The sequence below is a fragment of the Mustela putorius genome, unplaced genomic scaffold (genome assembly GCF_011764305.1).
Source record: "Mustela putorius furo isolate JIRA1106 unplaced genomic scaffold, ASM1176430v1.1 tig00003932_pilon_pilon_pilon:0A:0A, whole genome shotgun sequence".
NCBI classification, from domain to species: domain Eukaryota; kingdom Metazoa; phylum Chordata; class Mammalia; order Carnivora; family Mustelidae; genus Mustela; species Mustela putorius.
The window spans coordinates 5890095-5909598 of NW_025422077.1; the positions used below are offsets into that span (position 1 = coordinate 5890095).

The 19504-nt window shown below is 37.4% G+C and overlaps 1 protein-coding gene across 9 annotated transcripts in view; it reads left to right on the forward strand.

Annotated features, from left to right (window-relative positions):
* Positions 1 to 19504, forward strand: part of TENM3 (teneurin transmembrane protein 3) — a 436872-nt gene that overhangs the window by 249194 nt on the left and 168174 nt on the right. For all 9 annotated transcript variants that reach the window (XM_013058964.2, XM_045069405.1, XM_045069406.1 and 6 more), the window contains one exon: positions 2572 to 2809. In XM_013058964.2, the coding sequence (XP_012914418.1) occupies positions 2572 to 2809 (238 nt within the window). The remainder of the gene's footprint in view (positions 1 to 2571; positions 2810 to 19504) is intronic.

A 19504-nucleotide genomic window follows, 5' to 3' on the forward strand; every position in this document is an offset into this window, starting at 1 on the left:
CTTCGTTGAGCGCAGAGTCCAATCTGGGGTTTGATCCCAGGACCCTGACATCATGACCTGAGCTAAGACCAAGAGTTGGCCGCTTAACTGACTGAGCCTCCCAGGTACCCCAAGAATAAGAATCTTTAATTCAACATATTTAAATATGTGATGATGGCAATAGATCTTAAAATCATTTCATCTTCAAGAACAATCTTAATATCCATGATGTTTTAGCCATTACATAGTACTTTCACTTGTTGACTTAGCATATCTTTGGAACATAGAGGCTTGATAAATGTTTGTGGGCTGCGTGACTCAGTAGGTCATCGAATGAATACATGAGTTCATTTCACTGAATCCTAAAATTAAACTAATACCTACATGGGACGGTATTATTTTCCACATTACAAATGTCAAGACTGAGACACTATGGTGATGCCTCACAGAGTTAGAAATTAAATTTGGTATCAACCGCTACTCCACACTGCTCTCTCCTCTAGTTAATAGAATATCCAATACATAATTTATACATCATATGTATAGTATAGTTCCATTTTTTCATGGAGCCATGCTTAAAAACATGGCATCATTTGACATATCCATCTGCTTCTTTTTAGACTCAGTCTTAACACTTCTTCCTTTGAAATGTTTCAGTCATTTCTTTGTTCCCATTGCATTGACACTAACCTAGTTAAGGCCCTTAGCTTATTGTAAAATAAATATATACATGCATACATACATATATATGTATATACATAATACATATACATGTGTGTAGATACATATATGTATGCATTTATCTATTTATAAAAGCAGCTTTAGAAGTGCTCCCCAAAGACATCCATAGATAGTCTAATCATATGCACTAATGCTGGAGAAGACAAAATTAATCATATGGTACCTGAGTACTAAATCTTCTTTGAGTTTTAAACTACTTTTTTTCTAACACGATTAAAACTGTATGTGCTAGTTTAGCCCTCTCATTACTCCAAGGGTACCTTTAATTTAATGGAGATGTAGATACTCTTTTTTAATTTTTCATGAGCACCAAAAGAATGGACCAAGCAAGATTTCTGTAGTTTCTTGTATAGGGATCCTCAAGAACAGAGACTGTGCAAGAAAGTAGCTTTATTTCGTACGTTTCGATATTGTCTCTGTCCCTCTTTTCAAGAGTAAGAAATTATTAGTTGTTAAGTGATATTATGTGGATTGTTAGAGACCATTAGAAATACACGGTAATTACTGATATTATGTGCTATGGGAGGAGTTATTTTAATTATTGTGCCCTGTAAAGAGGTTTGATAATACATGTTCAAGCTTTTACATATCAAGTATTCATTTCATGCAATTGCAGCGTTAGACTCTATTTGGCATAACAATTGCTGCTGGAGTTCACACAGCAGATGAAAGATAGCCCCTGTGTTTCCTATTCTCTTTTAATACGTGCATTTATATTAATAACATGATTTAATAGATCACTTTAAAATTATATTGCACTTTGAACTGCCTTTAGTCAAAAATTGACATCTTCTATGTGTGGAACCATAATAAGTTTAGCATTAAATTAAGGAGTCGTCTGTTTGTTAAAATGTGGTGTTTGTGAATTCTAGCATGTCCAGAGGCAGGCAATGAGATTGAAAAGTCAGTCTCATGTTACATTAATTTGTAAATTTTAACTTACGACTTATTAAGCCTTAGGGAATTTCTCCACGGCTATGACCTAGCATTGGGTTTATATTTTGAAGTTGCTGGATCCCTTACGAATGTGGTTTTGAACACAATATTTGTACCGCTGACATAGTGGCGTGAGTCGCTCTGGTCACCTATGAATTCCTCTAAAATGTGGTTATACTGCATGCTGTGAAATTGGAAAATCTGTTCTGTGTGTGTTCTAATGGATGTAACGGTCATTAAGTATATGAGTCTTCTGACGTCGTAATCAGATGTGATTCAGTCTGTTAAATATCCATGAAACAACATCTGCTTCACAGAGTGACCTTCTGCTAAAGAATACTTAGCGTCTATTAGTGGATCATAACGCAGATCTGCCTTATTTGAAACGCACTAAACTAGAGTAGTCTACTGCTGTTTAGCAACTAACTTGTAATAATTTATTGCAGTTAAATAAAGCTTAAAAAAACTCCATTAAATAATTATAGGGATTATATGCATTTTGAAAACCTTTGTGTTCCATGGAAATTACCCATTTAATTTCAGGGTTGGTTTGTTAAAAAAAGCTGAAGTCGAAAGGCACATTAGGGGACCTGTCAGATACTGTTTTCTGTAGGTGTTAATAAAACCAGATGAAAAAAAAATCTGAAACAAATTAAAACCAAAACCAATTTTACCATCTGTTGTATATTAATTAGTACTTCGTGTATCAAGGGTAAACTTGCTCTTAGAGAATGTCACTGAACACCCGCTTAATAGAATAATATGCAAATTTATTAGGTTATGGATTTAAATGCAGTTTTTAATTCTGATTCATCTGCAGTGGATCCCCCAAGAAATTGGTGGTGTGTGTAGCTACATAGGTACATATACATATATCAAGATAAATATATAATGAGTTTCCTTTTCTTTTTACAGAGCAACCTGCAAACAACCAAGGCCAGCCCACTCTGCAGCCTTTGCCACCACCCCATAAACAGCACCCCGCCCAACACCATCCGTCCATCACTTCTCTCAACAGAAACTCCCTGACCAATAGAAGGAACCAGAGTCCGGCCCCGCCGGCTGCTTTGCCCGCCGAGCTGCAAACCACACCCGAGTCCGTCCAGCTGCAAGACAGCTGGGTCCTTGGCAGTAATGTACCACTGGAAAGCAGGTGAGTCCTCTGCGGGAAACTCCCAGATCGTCGGGCTGGTAGGACTGCGCCACATGTCTGCTCGAAGAATGGCCACCCTACCAGAGTCAGCCAGCCGTGTTGATTAAGGTCTCACATTTAAAGATAAACTAGTCTCACCTCTTCTTGTGAACAAATTTACCGTACTTGCATACTCCATGTTTTGTCTTCACTGAGAACAGCGCCAGGTTACTAGTCATTTTTAACTTGCCAACCCGGTGAACATTCTCGTCCTTGTCACACATTGTGTAGGCTACAAGACACGAGAACAAAGGCCTTTAGTGAAACTCTGCATTACTTTTTTTTATTCACTTATCTACAAATCATCAGGCATGTCGAGAAAAAGATGGAGATAGAGAGTGTGATTCTGGGTCCCATAGGTAGTTTGATTCGATGAACATGGTTAACAGACACTTGGTTCTAAGACATCCCTCCTCTCACAGGACACGTTCTGTCCTTTACGTCCTAAAATCATAGAGGATTCCTGAGCAGATAGTGAAGCACAAGTCAGAAGGGAGACGGGACCTACTCTCTCAGGTTCCTTCCCGTATTATTTCCTAAGACACCCCACCCGTTCTTAGACGGTAATATTCTTCCTTATGATGAACTGAGATCTCTAACTCCTGAAACTCCCATCCTCTGTTGTAAACCATGCAACTCCGATTCTGTCACAATACACAGTCATTTTAACCCATTTCTGTGTGATGGCCCATGGGCTGCTCTCAGTCTTGTGCTCCAGAGGCTTCCCTAGCTTCGTGTCCTCTCTCTGTACACACCCGGGTGTTTCAGTGAGGCCTTAAGTTAAGACTTCTAACACGGGTTGGCCCACAGGAAGTAAACCGCTCAGACGAATGTGCCGAACTAGTGTAGAACAAGTTTTGAGTTAATCCATTGCATTCGTAAATATCTCCCAGCACACAAAAAAATTTTTCCTTCTTTCTTCGGACAGAACCTTGACAGTCAATGTCTTCTTTATACCATGTCCTGCACAAGCCAGGGGTGGTGTCCCTCCTCACTGGCTTCCTATTGACAGCCTTGTGACAAAGTCCCCCTAACATTCCTGGCAGCGTTTCTTTCTTTTCTGCCCTAGGCTTCCAGTAGGCTCAGAGAAAAAGAATCATTACCACATAAAATCCAGAAAATAGAAGACTCTGGGGAGTATGCCCCCAAAATGCCCTGTCCCATAGAGCCCCTGTCTAATGCCAGCATTTAAATTAGCTTCTGGATGAAGAAACAGGTTTCACAACGAATAAATCATGATTTTTTTTTTTTTTTTTGGCCTTTAAATGCGTGATCTAAACCAATTCTTCCCTGAAGATGAGTTAGCAGGAAGTCCTCATAGTTAGTTGTCAACAATAAAAATCTTTTTGTTTTCTTTTACTCTTGACCTAAGAACATGGTTCCAAGGAACTCTTGTTTTTGTTTGTTTGTTTGTTTGTTTTATCTGTAGTGTGAGCCAAGATTAGTTGGCTTTTACTGTTTATTTTGTATTCTTGAACACTCACATGGAAGAGATCAGAAAGGGAAGGTAAGAAAGAAGTAGGCAAACAGGAGATTTCTTCACTTAAGACAAAGAGTCATGTCTACAGATCTTTTTTTCTTTCCTGAGGTTATTAGCACAGAACTAAATTCACCCAGTGTAATTAATTAGCACACACCGAACAACTCATCAACACTGATTCACTATTGTCATTTGGAAAAATTTTACTAGGAAAAAAGTAATTTTCCAGTTGAGTCATCAAATTGAATATGGATAATTGCATTGTAGTTGACAATAATTGTTCTGACAAATATGTATGAAATATGTCGAGTTCAGTCAGTAGAAACGTGTTTCATTTTAGGAATGTTATGTAGTTCAGAAGCCTCAAAAACTGTGTCTGTATGAGAGTTGGTATTTCTTGAAGCCATGTCTTCTAATGGAGATATTTGGACACATCTGGGGGAAAGATGTTCCTGTTATTCCTCACATTGTACTCATGAATTTTGGTTGGTGGGACAATTAGGAGAGAAAATAGTTGTTTGGAGGACAACCCATTCTAGCCATATGTGTAGTTGTGGCTGATTTCTCCGTATTCAGACTGTGTAAGAGTTCACTCTTGGGATGATTTGAAATTCCATTTCAAAAGTGATGCCATTAGTGAACCATCCATGGAATTATATTTTTTAGTTTTATGAACTGACATAGAAAGGAAGGTCTGCCAGTTGCTGTAATCTCACTAACGTGTATATGAAGAATAAGGAATCCAAAAAATGTAAAAACTTTCATTCTGTCTTCTAGTTTTGTTGTCTTCCTGTTTTCAGGTGTCCACCTCTTAAAATATTGCTAAAAAAGTATTTCCGCTTACCACGCACTCTGTGTATCAACCCAAGCAGCGATGTGAAAATCTCACACTGTACCGACAGAGGCTACTGTGGTTTCTTTAATAGTCTCCCTTGGTTGGAACTCTTGAGGTGAAGAACCGGTCCTATTTATCATTGATTTTTTCCTTTTTTAGTTAAAGTTCCCTATTGAGTATGATTCTCCGGCTCCGTTTCAGCTACATTAACAACTTCATCCAGACGTGTGTCTGCCGTTGACTCATTTTTTAATCTGGGGCACAGTTTTGTCTTTGGTAATTATTTCTATTTGCACATATACTCATTTTACAGACTCTCACTTTTCTCAAACCATCGTTTAAAGGGTATAAGGTATGAAGCATGAGATTCCGTTCTGTGTGTGTAAGAATCTGTGCGCTTCTTTGTCCCCAACCCTCTTCTCCTTCCAGCATACATTGATCATGGCTGCTGGCAGATTGGCCCGTAATAATCCACGAAACTCTTGGTAATTTGTAGACCTAGTCTATGCGAATTGGTAGAGAAGACATCAAAGATTTCACACCTTGTCCTGTTTCAGTGCAGTTCCTGGTCTGATTTATTAAAAGCATTTATTTTTTTCACCAGTGGTTTCTTGCTTCCATAACAATGTTTATTTCCTTTGTCTAATGAATTTAACATTTGCTGCTGCTGGAGACAATCGATATTATTGTGTACTTGTACATTTCCACTCGGTAAATAGAGCCTTTCTGGTCTATAATCTCTAGTGAGTTTCAGATCTCCTAGAGTCACATTCAGACCCGGACAAGCATTTGCAGTTTCCAAGCACTTCCTTATTATGTTATCATCTTCAATAAATACCACTCAGCACCCGTCTATAATACCAATCCTTGCTTATAGTTTTCCTTCCAGATTCCTTTTCTTGGCACTCCATATTTCTTATGCTGTGTATGATTTAGTTTTAGGTCACTTGCTAGCCTGTAGGTCATCCTCTGTTTATTTTATACTTCGGCTGCTTCAGAGCATGGTCAGAGTTGCTGCGCGAGTATAGAGCAGCCGAGGAAAAGCTGGGCCTCGGCCCAGTGCAGCAGCAGCCCAGAAAGGTGGAAGGAGTGGCAACTCTCACTGGGAGCCCTGACCTTCCGCAATTGTGAAGTTAATTGCCTGCAGGTTCTTCATTTATCTATGTGAATTAAGTAGCTTAGTAGTTTCCTATTAGATGTTAACAAAATGGTTCATTTGTAGCCATTTAATAAAAGATTTATTAAAGTCTTATTTTCTTATGAAGTCTACTTTGGCATTGATAGTTCATTAGTTATGTTCCCCTAGCTCTTTATACCTTGCAGGGCAGTAATGCTTTGCTAATTATTAATGTATGATATTGCAAATTAAATTACCTCTTTCTTATTGCATTTTTATTTAAATATTGAAATGTCCTGGGCTGCTTTAATGTGAGATCAATTGCTAGATCTTAAAAAAAAAAAAAAAAAGACCTAAACAGAAGTATTACCTGCTGAATTAAGATATTCTCCCTTTCTCCCTCTTTTAATCTTCACTCTAAATGGTTCTAGGGAAAGGCAAGACATCAGTACAGGCTTCAGATATCAGTCATCCTTTCCTATTAGAAACCTAGGCAGCAACCTTCACATTGTGCCATTATGTACCAGGGAAAGCTGTCCCAGGTGAAAAATGTTACCCTCTCCAGCATGCTGATAACCAACTACCTTTAACAAGATAGTAAGTAGTTAGATGCTCCATAATTGCAGATAGAGCTTTAAGTAAAATATCCCTGGGGAGGTAATCCACTGACTTAAGTTTACAGATGATGCCGTATCCTTTTGTTAAAGACAGTTTGGGGGACGGAGGAGAATATCACAGAGTATGGAAAAGAGGTGCAGAAATGAAGCTGAGGTTATTGAACACCAGTGTCAAAATTGGATCTGGGCCTAGGCTAAGAAATTCTTAATGAATCTTTGAGAGTCTCACCATCTCTGTTAAAAACAGACAACAACAACAGCAGACCCTGTTAACCTATCTAAAATTACATGTCAGTGAATAGTAAAAATCAACTGGATTCTAGATCTCTTGAAATAGTTCATCTTTAGTAACTTACAGTATTTCTTAAAAGGCCTGTGAAGGGACACGTGTGCATTTTAAGAGTAACAGGAAGAAGGGACTCCTGGGTGGCTCAGTAGGTTAAGCAGAGGCTCACATGGGCTCAGATCGTGATTGTGCCCTGTGTCAGGCTCCCTGCTCAGCGGGGAGCCTACTTCTCCCTCTGCCTGCCACTCCCCCTGCTGGTGCTCTCTCACTCTCTCTCTGACAAATAAATAAGATCTCCACCACCACCACCACCCCCACCCGCAAAAAAAAAAGAGTAATAGAAAGAGGAAGAAGGAGGTATGATGTATAAAGATATGCCTGGTGATGTTTATATTTAAGGCTCATTTCAATTTGTGGCATAAAAACTTTTGTCTCATTAAGATGAGATTAATTCAGGAAGCTATTGTCCTAATTCAGTGTCTAAGTGCTGTGCTAACCATTTAATTTATCATCAAACCAGACAGTTTAAGAGTGAAAATGTTATAACTGGGACACCTGGGTGGCTCAGTCACTTAAGGTCTTTCATGATCCAGGGGTCCTGGGATCCAGTCCCCCATGGGGCACCTAGCTCAGTGGTAAGCCTGCTTCTCCTTCTGCCCTTCCCCTGCTCATACAGGCACCCGCACATCCTCTCTCTCTCTGACAAATAATATCCTTAAAAAATATTAAAATAATAAAAATAAATTAAAAGAGAAAGGATTATAAATACAATTGCACTAGAACTTTTACAGATATAAACTGAAACTATACCAGACATGGAGGGACATACTGTTACCCAAGGAAGTATTATTTATTCCCACAAGTAAAGTTGCATGTTAATCTTTTTTTATCTTTTATCTTTATTTATCTTAGGCATAAGTTATTATGCCTAAGATAAATCAGAAAAAAAACTAAATGAGAAGGGAAACAGAAAAACAGCCATTGGTTGGAATACAGTCGTTGGTTAACTCTCAACTTGAACTTTTCTGGTTTCTCTGCCAACTTGTAGCAAATATTTAACCCTTTGTCAACCCCTTCACAGAAAAAGCTTCTGTTTTTCTCTAAATATGTGGTTCTTAAAATAATGCATAAAATATTTGTTTTTATTTTCTTCTCACAATACCAAAAGGGCAAGAGAGAACATATATTGATGCCAACATAGCCAATGAAATTTTGTTCCAGAAGTTCAAATTTTGTATTTTAAATGTAAAATGTTAGATTTAAAGGTAAATCATATATTCACTAAAAATGTAAAACAGAAGTAAAATTTGGTCCTGAATTTACTCAAAGAAGGAACAACTGTGTGTCTCTAGCTCTCTAGCTAGTAAAATTTCTGTTTTCAAAGCTCTTCGGCTGTACTGAAATAGAGACCTCCTTCTAAAATAAAGTATGAGATTAAAGGTGATTACTAAGATAAGGGAAAAGCAAAAGCATGATTTTTATTTATTTTTTATTTTTTAAGATGTTATTTATTTGAGGGAGGGGGCAGAGGGAGGAGAAACAGGTTCCCTGCTGAGCAGGGAGCCCTATGTGGGACTCGAACCCAGGGCCCTGGGATCATGACCTAAGCTGAAGACAGACGCTTAACTGACTGAGCTACCCAGATGTCCAAAAAATGTGATTTTTAAAGTGATATTATTATTACCTAATTGTAATTATTGTAATTGTATTATAATTGTAATTATTACCTAATTGTAATGCACCTGCCTCAGGTTGCTTGTTTAGCAAATATTATGCTGATAACTTAAATGGAAAAGTAGGCTGTGGATTGACAGTAGCTCTAAAATGGAGGTCATTCCCAGGAGTCAATATTGATGTATATTCCTGAATAAAACCTAGTAGTTTTATTTTTAAATGTCTTTTTTTTTCTTCTCAGAGTGGTTTTACAGAAAATCTAATCTGTAATAAAAACTTGACATTGAGTGAGAAGGCTCTGCCAGTTTTGAGTGGGACATAGATTCTTCAAGGACAGGGTAGGAGAAGCCCTAGACAGTTACAACAATAAAATAATATAATATTTTCTCTTCCTCTTCTTCTTTTTTTTTTTTTAAGATGTTATTTATTTATTTGACAGAGAGGGAGATCACAAGCAGGCAGAGAGGCAGGCAGAGAAAGAGGGAGAAGCAGGCTCCCCGCAGAGCAGAGAGCCCGATGCAGGGCTCGATCCTAGGACCCTGAGATCATGACCTGATCCGAAGGCAGAGACTTAACCCACTGAGCCACCCAGGAGCCTCTTCTCTTCCTCTTCTTGAGAGGTGGGCAGAAAACTTCTGGAATAGTTTCCTCCAGTTCCATCGTGAAGCCTTACTGTGTGCAAGCCCAGCGTTCCAGGTGTTTCACCGTCCCCCACCCCCACCCCGCTAAGCCCTGTGGGTGGGTGATGCCCATCAGATGCTTCTCCTTCGTTTTCTCCATCCTGTCTCTATCCTCCCTAAGATCAGGTTAAGCCCCCCAAGAGGCTGGGAGTGCTGGGATCGGGGGAGGGGGCACGGGGTGGGGGTGGGGGACATCCACCTGATGTCCTTCAGGACATCACTTGGCACAAACATTTTCTTTCTTTCTTTTTTTTTAAAGATGTATTTATTTGTTTGGGGGAGAGAGAGAGAGCACAAGTGGAAGGCGCAGAGGGAGAGGGAGAGAGATACTCAAGCGGACGGAGTTAGGCTCTGCACTCAGAGCCCAACTTCGCGTTTGATCTCATAATCCCGAGTTCGTGACCTGAGCTGAAACCAGGGGTCCTCTGCTTAAATGACTATACCATCCAGGCGCCCCTGCACAAACATTTTCCAATGAAGCAGGACTCTAGGAGAAAAGAAAATTAGGAATAATCTGTTTGCAGGTAGGCTAGGGGACGTCATCCAGTCTGTCACCGTCTTGTCCAGCGGTACCCATAAGCCCAGATACAAACACAGCTCAGCAGCATAAACAAGGGTCTGTGTTTTGCAATCAGACCGGGGTTTTCATCCTGGATCCATCATTTAAATGATCCATATGATCATCTATAGGTTATTACAACCTTAAGTCGATCTCCAATGCCACAGTACTACATACTGAAAAGAGCACCTTGACTTTAATAATCTTGAGTAAGGTACCTAGCAAATGATAGGTGCTCCATAAACGGTTTTAAAATATGACCAAATAATAAGAACAACCATTGCATAGGATAAGATAACCTAATTAGTTAACAGTTGAACAAATGTAAACACCATTTATCATCAAGAAGCTCTCTTCTCTCCAACAGACAAGAAAAGTGTTTGTCCTGACTGGAAGAGTTACAGTCTAATTCATCTTCATGGGGTAGGTAGGTCAAGCCTGCAGCCACAGATCTAGCAGGATAAACTCTCTCACTTCTTTCACTCTTTCCGTTGTTCAACAGAAAAAAGGTGAATTTTTGCAGGTAGGAACCCCGGGTCTGCTCATTTCATTCCTGAGAAGGAAAAAAAAATGTTTAAATTGTAATGAAAGGCAACTAGTCATATTCCTGAAACATTTAATTAACTAAGGCAGTAAATGTTTGGAATGAAGCAGTCCAAGCCTTGATAGATGCATTGTCTCCCCATCAGTCAGGAGTTAGACCTCAGTTTTACTTAAGGTGTTTAAAGCTTTGGGTGTCTTTTGAGCATGATGAAGATACTGTACAATAGAGTAGGCGTGTCATGTTGTTTAATTGAGGTGAACCAGTTTCTTTATAATAGCAATTAAGACACCAAGAAAGCATGCATTAATTATTTGCTATAGACCTTAAGTGATTTTTGAAAGCATAATTCCAACAAAATACAATTACTTTACTCTGATAATGTTTGGTTTTGGATAACCAGCAATCTGTATAAAATATTCACACATGATAACCTTAATTTCCCTAGTACCTAGGAAAATGAATTCTTACTTACTTCTAACACATGTCTAGTCACTTCTCCGAGCATGATCAAAGTATAAGGTCATCCGTGTCATTACTCTGGTCATGGCTAATGACTGTGATTTAATCCTTATCTTTTCCTGAGCATGACCTACTCATTTTTGAGGCACCTCTCTTTCTCTTTCTCGGCAACCATTTTGTGAGCATTTTTAAAAATCCTTTTACTCTTCCCTAATATTGTCTGTGAAAACGTTTCAATCCTCTTGTGTATGGGTGCATGTGTGTTTTCATGCGTGTGTGTCTGTGTGTGTCTGTGTGTGTTATCTCTGCCTAACATCACTACAACAGGAGGATTTTTATCTTTATCCTAGAATTAATTTCTGTCCACTTTTAAAACAGTGTTTTGCTCTAAAATTCCATCCTGTTTATATCACTGATTAACATTGTTTCTCACTTCCTCTATTTCTTCATTTTTCCCTTGACAGTGTTTTGCCTTTTGTATTTCTTTCTTCAAACCTGAGGTGAGGTCTGTTTTCTATTAAACCATTTTCAGAATACTTTCTCCTTTGCCTGCAAGATTACATTCTTAGACATGCAATTAACCAGCTAAGCTTAATAAATTCTATTTGATAACCCCTCTGATTCTAGGGTGACTCTCTTTATGATTTCTCACCTCAGATTGTGAACCACTTGGAATATTACCACGAGAAGTCATCTTGTTCCAATCACACCCTGCACTACTATGATAGTGCTTCTTTCTGCTCATGGTAGGGTAGAAAAAAGCAATGGTTTGGGGACAAATCTGGGTTAAAATCTTAACATTCTACTAGCTATGTAACCTTAGGCAGATTACTCATATATTTTTAGCTCTTTTTTTTTTTTTTTTCATAAAATGGATCTGGTAATACTTCTTACTTAAAGATTTTATAAGGATTTGTTGAAATGTCATTGCAAAGTAGCAATGACACTTTCTTTGCTTTCACTTCTTTGCTTTTCTTTATTCTTTTTTTTTCTGCTATACAGTTAAGAGAAAAATAATTAGTTCCATATTTAGAAGGATGAACAATAACTTGGAAAGCAATAAAGGAAAGGCAATGGCAACTAACAAGAATTGGCATGTTGATTAATTTTTGTGAACAATTAGATAGCCTTTTCAACTTCAGAAATAGGTATTTTTAGATTGAGAATAACCGGTATTTTTCCTGTTTAATTGGGGTGGCTTCCTACAGGAAATTTACTTCATAGTAAATTTCAGAGACAGGGTTTGCTTTAGAAAAAAGTGATCTTAAGGGGAGGAGATTATCTGAGATCCTGGTGGGATAGTGATATTTCACAAAATGGATCCTGAATGCTTTCCCTCATTTAGTGGGTATTTATGAATGTCTTACAATGTACCAGTGTGAAAAACTCAAGGTTGTGACAGAGGACGGGGAGAAGTGGCAACCACTTTTGAGAAATATATGGACTACATTCCAGAACAAATTCACAGTTGGAGTAAATTTTGCAAATTATCCGATCTTGCCTTCTTTTAGAGCCCATTGAGATTTTAGTAATCTGCCCAAGGTCACGTAACTGGACGTTGGCAGCACTCAGCTAGATCCCAGATTCTAAATTAATTCCTTCCCTTCTTATAGTGGCTCCATTTTGTTAATTACATATGAAAGAAAATAAAAGCACTCAACCCCAAAATACATGTATTTATTCTGTTATTAATTGTAAAGCTGTAGCAATGTACTAATCTTATGCAAGTTTTCATACATATATAAAACTAAAATTTGAAAGGATGAAATGAATTGGCATTTCTAAATAATTTTATTTTCTTCCAGTCTATCACTTAATTTTGTTTAATAAATATTTATTAAGTATATATTTATAAGATAATTACATGTCAAATATTAACTATACATAAAAATTTTTGACCTAACAACTATATGAACTTCCTTTTGACAAATAAAAATATATACAATTTAGATTGCACAGTTTGATTTTTTATGGTATAACATTGAACCTGAACATTAAAATATATATATACACTATATGTTATATATATATATACACACACACACACACACACAAATATGTATATATACAGACACACACATTGTAAAATAATGAATATATCCATCCCCTCACCTGGGTGTAGCTTGGGTGTGTGTGTGTGTGTGTGTGTGTGTGTGTGTTGAGAGTACTCAAGGTCTCCTCTCAGCAAATTTCAGGTATCCAATATAATGTTAATAACTGTAATCACTGGGCTGTACATTAGATCACCAGCACTTACTCATCTTTTAACTAGAAGTTTGTACCCTTTGACAAACATCTCTCCAATTCCCCCACCCCTAAGCATCCCCTGGCAACCACCATTCTGCTCTCTGATTCTATGAGTTGGACTTTTTTTAGATTCCACACAAGTAGGATCATCCAGTATCTGCTGAAACTTGACTAATGTCTCTGATGTTCTAGCAAACTAATTAGAAGTTGTTACATTTGCACATCTTTAAATAAACAAGGACCAAACTCACTAACATACCATGTTTTGCAGACGTTTAAGCAGCTTAGAAAATTAAAAATTGTTATAGATGGCAATCATTGTTCTTGGCAACCAAATAATATATTGATGGGAATATTTCCAAATGTGAGTTTTAAAAAATCCTGTCTGAACTAAGAGTTTCTTTAAAGAAGCAGTACTTCCTTCCTTGTGCTTAAATACTACTTTACTTGAAGGGGCAGATTAATAATTTTTTCAAAAATTTATTCTTGATAGCGTGCTGTTGACAGCCCCTTGTCCCCCCAGAAAGGGTCATTAAATTTGGACCCTTCTCCTTTCTATACATTTAACTCACTTTTAAGGTCTATAACTCTTTCGGGTACTTTGCCATGAGCTAGCTGGCGAACCTTGATGTGGTTAAAAAAGATTTTCAGAATCACTGCGCAGCTCAGCCCAAAGTATTGGGAAGAGTCTTGTATTTAGTTCATCACAAACAGGCGCAGAAGTTAGAAGGGAGAGTGTTGCTGTCCACTCGTCTACTAGATGAGCTCATCCTTCTCTCTGAATCCCTCACAGACATCCGTGACTTTCCCACAAAAGGACTGAAAGCAGCTTTCACGATGGTCACAGTACTACATAGTATTAAAGCTTAGTATGTTTCTTATTCTTTAGACAGGAGATCAGTCCAAACGGAAGTGTGTTTTATATGTGAGTTAAGATACATATCTCATATAGAAACTACTACTGTATAATGAACTGGTTAAGAACATAAATTTTAGGACCCAAAAGACCTACCCTTGCCTCTATATAAATTCTGACAAATTAAGGCTCAGTTTCCTCATCTTAAAAAAGGAAATTTTATTACACACACCACACACAGAGTGGGGATTTTGTGAAGTTAAAATCAGAATAGTTTCCTTGTGCAGAGTAAATAGGTGCTCATTAAGGTTTATTTAAGTTGCCTTCCTCTCTTTGGACTGGTTGCTTTATGTTTTGTCTTCTTAGCTACTTACAGTTCACTAATATGTGATTGACTAAGGTACATCTTCAGTATCTCTTACAATCCTATAATTCTTCTATTCTTTGTAAACTTACATCTACATTTGAAATTCTTGTCTTTATCTAGATCATAGTTCCTTCTCAAACTTATTTAGAAATTCTGAGCTCTTCTAAGCATAGTTGGCCATCAATAATTGAATGAATTAATAATTAAAATCTTGTTCAAATAGCACATAGGAATTTAAAGGCGTTCTTTTAATTCCCATTTTAATTTTAATATATTTAGTATGCAAATGCCAACAGTAGCTGTAATTGATAATCTTAAAACATGTAGGAAAATATCTGATATAGATTTGTGCATTTGATGCTATGACCACACCATTATAATAACTAAAATTTGAAACAAAACCTATTTTAGCCTTCTTGGTAATGATAAAAGGAAAAAAAAAAGGAAAAAAAAAGAAAAAATCTGCGTATTTAACCTGTTGTTCCATTCCTAATCCTCCCAAACTCTGTAACATGATTTAGTGCTTGATTATAGATTTATCTGTGTTTATATAAGCCTTAATAAAAATAATTTGCTTCCTATTATAACCCTATATGTTTTTTATAAAGCTGTGGTTATATATAAATTATATATTGTATTAAGTTTCTCACCTAATACTGAAAAATAAATATGAATTCACTAAAATGCTCTTCCCACAGATCACATGAGTACTCTAGAATTTTTCTTCCCAGTTTTCAGAGATCGATGCTGTACTTTCCATAAGCATGTTTGTGTATACAGTATAATTGCAAATTGATACAGTGGCAATTGCTAAAATATATAATTATTCACATATTCGTACTGTGGAATTTTTGGTAAAATATAAAAAACAGATTTTGTCTCAAAGCACTGTTTTGTACAACCACTAATAGCTCATATTAATTCAGGTAACAGCAGTGAAATGTATCTTGTTTATAAGCTTTTCATTTAAGACATTTTTCTTGCTGGGATCACCTCCTGGTGTGAAAGTTGTCCAAAGATAATAGAACATCAATTCAAAAGTGTAATAGATTTGAGACCACAACATGCTATCAGCATGAAGAAGTAGTTTATCAGTCTTACCAACTCACTGTGTCACAGCTAGAATCATTACATATTTGTTCTTTTGTTTGCACATCAAAATATATAATTTATATTCTAATGTTGATTACTCACTTGGGGGGTATATAATTTTCTTATTTAAAATATTTTTCTTTAAAATGCATATCATAATTAATTTAGAGGTAATAAAAAGGCATTTTAATCAGTAGGGCTCTAAAAACATTCTCTTTTTACAATTCAGGGATGCATAGTATATTACTTACTATAAACCATTTTCAATGGTACCTTTATATTAAAGGCAAAATAATTCATCCATTTTGAACCAACCCTGGCCAATTCTTACAAAATTTACACACACGTGCACATACATCTGTGTTTGGACTCGCCCATTTCAAAATTATCAGAGGTTAAATTATCAAAGCACAAAAAAGAAAAATACTAAAGTTCAGTCTATTATTGGCTCACTCTAGGTAAGTTTTATTACTTCTTAACTGTTTCCCTTTATATCAATCCTTGACGCAAGCCCCTTTCAGTTTTGAAACCCCGTTGGCTAGTTTTTATTTTTAGTTACAGCTTTTGTTGACTCCTATTGTAACCACAGTATATTGAAGTAATTAAATAAATTAAATTGAATTGAAGGGAATTAAAACCTAGTCCTCTAAGTACTTTATACTTTCCTCATCTGGGTGAGTATTCTTCTCAGTTCCCCTGCTCCCACCCTTGAAAACATGTTCGAAAATAATATTGAAAGAATAAGAGAAAAAACTTTGTCTTTAACTCTAATAGGATTCAGTATGGGTGGTTGTTTTGTTTTGTTTTGTTTCAAGTATGCTAGAATTCTCCCTCTGAACCTTAATAAGAGGATTTTTTTTTCTATGCATGAACTTTATTTTTTTTTATTTTATTTTTTGCAGTGTTCCAAGTTTCGTTGTTTATGCACCGCACCCAGTGCTCCCTGCAATCTGTGCCCTCCTGAATACCCTCCACCAGCCTCACCCATCCCCCCACTCTCTCCCCTCCAAAACCCTCAGTCTGTTTCTCAGAGTCCATAGTCTCTCATGCTTCATCTACCCTTCTGATTTCCCCCAATTCACTTTTCCTTTCTGTCTCCTATTGTCCTCCGTGTTATTCCTTATGCTCCACAGGTAAGTGAAACCATACGATAATCGACTTTCTCTGCTCGACTTATTTCACTCAGCATAATCTCCTCCAATCCCATTCGTGTAATACAAAAGTTGGGTATTCATCCTTCCTGATGGTTGCGTAATATTCCATTGTATATATGGACCATATCTTCTTTATCCATTTGTCAGTTGAAGGGCACCTTGGCTCTTTCCATAGTTAGGCAATTGTGGCTATTGCTGCTATGAACATTGGGGTATATATGGCCCTTCTTTTCACTACATCTCTGTCTTTGGGGTAAATACCCAGTAGTGCAATTACAGGGTCATAGGGTAGCTCTGTTTGTTTTTTTTTTTTTTCATCCTGTTCTCTTGTCGATCTGAAGCTGCCGGGATTACAACCTTGGTTGGGGTGTTGGGGTATGAGGGTGCCTTCACTCTGGCCAGTACTAAGAATGCCACCTTGATTGTCACTCCTGGTCCTCAGCAGCTTCAGAGAAGGAAAAAAGTGAAGCAGAAGGCATTTGTGCAGGAAATATTTCTATTTCTTTCCTTTCTCCTCAATATAACAGATGTGTAAAGGGGTAAAGAGGTTATGTTTATGTGTGTGCATGTATGTGTGTTTGGTACCTTAAAAATATTTATAACTGAGTTTTCCAGAAGTCTCTCTTAACAGATAAAGAGAAGGATGAGAGGTAGCTTTTTTCCTCCTATAAATTTTAATATAGGTTGTAAATTGAAGCCAAGATTATAGAGGAAAGAAGAATGTATAAAAACAATTCTAGCCAGAAAGTTTAAGAGTAAAGAAATAGCATTTTCTGTAGGAAGGAACCTTTGGGAAGTTGTAAATACCCACGGTGAGTTATCAGCTAGACTTCTCCATGGCTTATATACCCAAGTATTAAGTTCAAAGAAATACAGAAAGAGAAACCCCAAAAGAAGAGACTTGTGGACTGAGATAGTGTTTTGGTGAACGTGTTATAGACACATGGAAATACAGATAGTGAAGGAGACAAAGAGCCAAGAGAGAACAGATGCTGGTGTCTCATTTAGACATAAAGCCCAATAGACATGATAGATACTTGAAAGTAGTGGCACCTGGGTGGCTCATTTGGTTAAGCGACTGCTTCAACCTATGTCACAATCCCAGGGTCCTGGAATCGAGCCCCACATCAGGCTCCCTGCTCGGGAAGTAAAAAATTAAGAGTGAAATGATGTAGAACAAGGACAGATCTTTAAGCCGTTTGATGGTGAGGTCAAGTGGATTGAGCCTCCCACTGTAAAAACTCCATTCGTTCTAAGTTGACTCCTTGAGGTGAGCTCCCAGCCATAACTTTCTAATAAGCAGGAATCTTTTGAATGATTTTCTGATTTGTTAGAGAATCTTGATGGGAGTCTTGGGTGAAACTGAAGCTAAAAACCCAGTACGCCAACACATGACCGTAGTGGTTCTCAAGCTGTGGTCTCTGGACTGGCAATATCAGCTGGGGGGTTCCACTGAGATCTTCTGGTTTAATAAGTCCTCCAAGGGACTCTGATGTGAGCCCAAGTTTGAGGACCGCTGCTCTAATGTAGGGCATGGACTCTTAGTAGATTTTGTTCTGTCGGTGGCTACCTAAGCTCCCCAGGCCTTATCAAAACCTGTGATCCCATCAATCAGTCTGGTTGCAATGTTTTCTTGTGAAAGAGTGGAGATACTGAACACCTTTTAGAGCCTTCCTCTGCTGCCTAGTGTGGGTGGGCTTCTTTCTGAACATTCACAGCAGCCTCTGCATTCTCCCAAAGCTTCCGAGGGCCGGCATCCTCCACAGATGGAGAGTTCTTTCCCAAATAGCCAGGTATCGAAACCCAGTCAGTAACTGTACTAAATGGCTTTAGATACCTATCAAGAATCAGTTGCTAAGAAGTAAAGAAAACAAGCAGGAACCCGGCTTTGAATAAGAACAGGTAATTTTCTGCTTGGGCTTCTGCTTTCTTTAGTTTTCTTGTTTCATAGCTGCCGGAAATTTTGTATTTCGCTGCATTAGTATTTTTTTTTTAATTTCCCTGCATTATTATCGAAAGCACATCATTTGAGTAAACTGCTCTTTCCGTCTTTTAATTGGTTATGAACACAGTGCTAAATATACATTTAAAAGATCATCCAGTTGGCTTTGGAACTTAAAATTCAGGATCTGGTAGTGGAAATTCAGAAGGCGGTGATAATGAACCACAGGTTATCTGGAAGTTTTCAGAGTGTTTGGATAGTGGTTACTATCACAGTTTAGGTATATCATGTTTTTCAAATATATACTGATAAATACCGGAGGCTGTTTCAACTTCTATGGTATTTAATCAGTATGTTCTTAATTATAGACTACAAGCAATTAAATAAGTGGTAATAAGCAATATGGAAGGAAGATAATGCACAACCGTTAAATTTTATATAGTTTGACAGTTTTTGCAAATTTTTATCTTAAAATGAATTCTAGGCAACCTGCCCATTGTTTTGGCATCATCAAGTGACTAAAACTATTTTGAACTCAGTGGTTAATTTTAGCCTTCATATATTTCCAGGTAAATTTAATCCGTGAGTGTGGGATTCATTTGCTTTAGATCTGAAAATGTCATTTTAGAAGAGTCGTTTGATGTTGAGGAAATCTTGTGAGACCTTTAATAAGCCTCTTAAATCCAGAAAGTTGTATTTTGCCTGAAGGAAAAGGAACCTATCCCTCAAAATTCCCTCAGCTCTTAA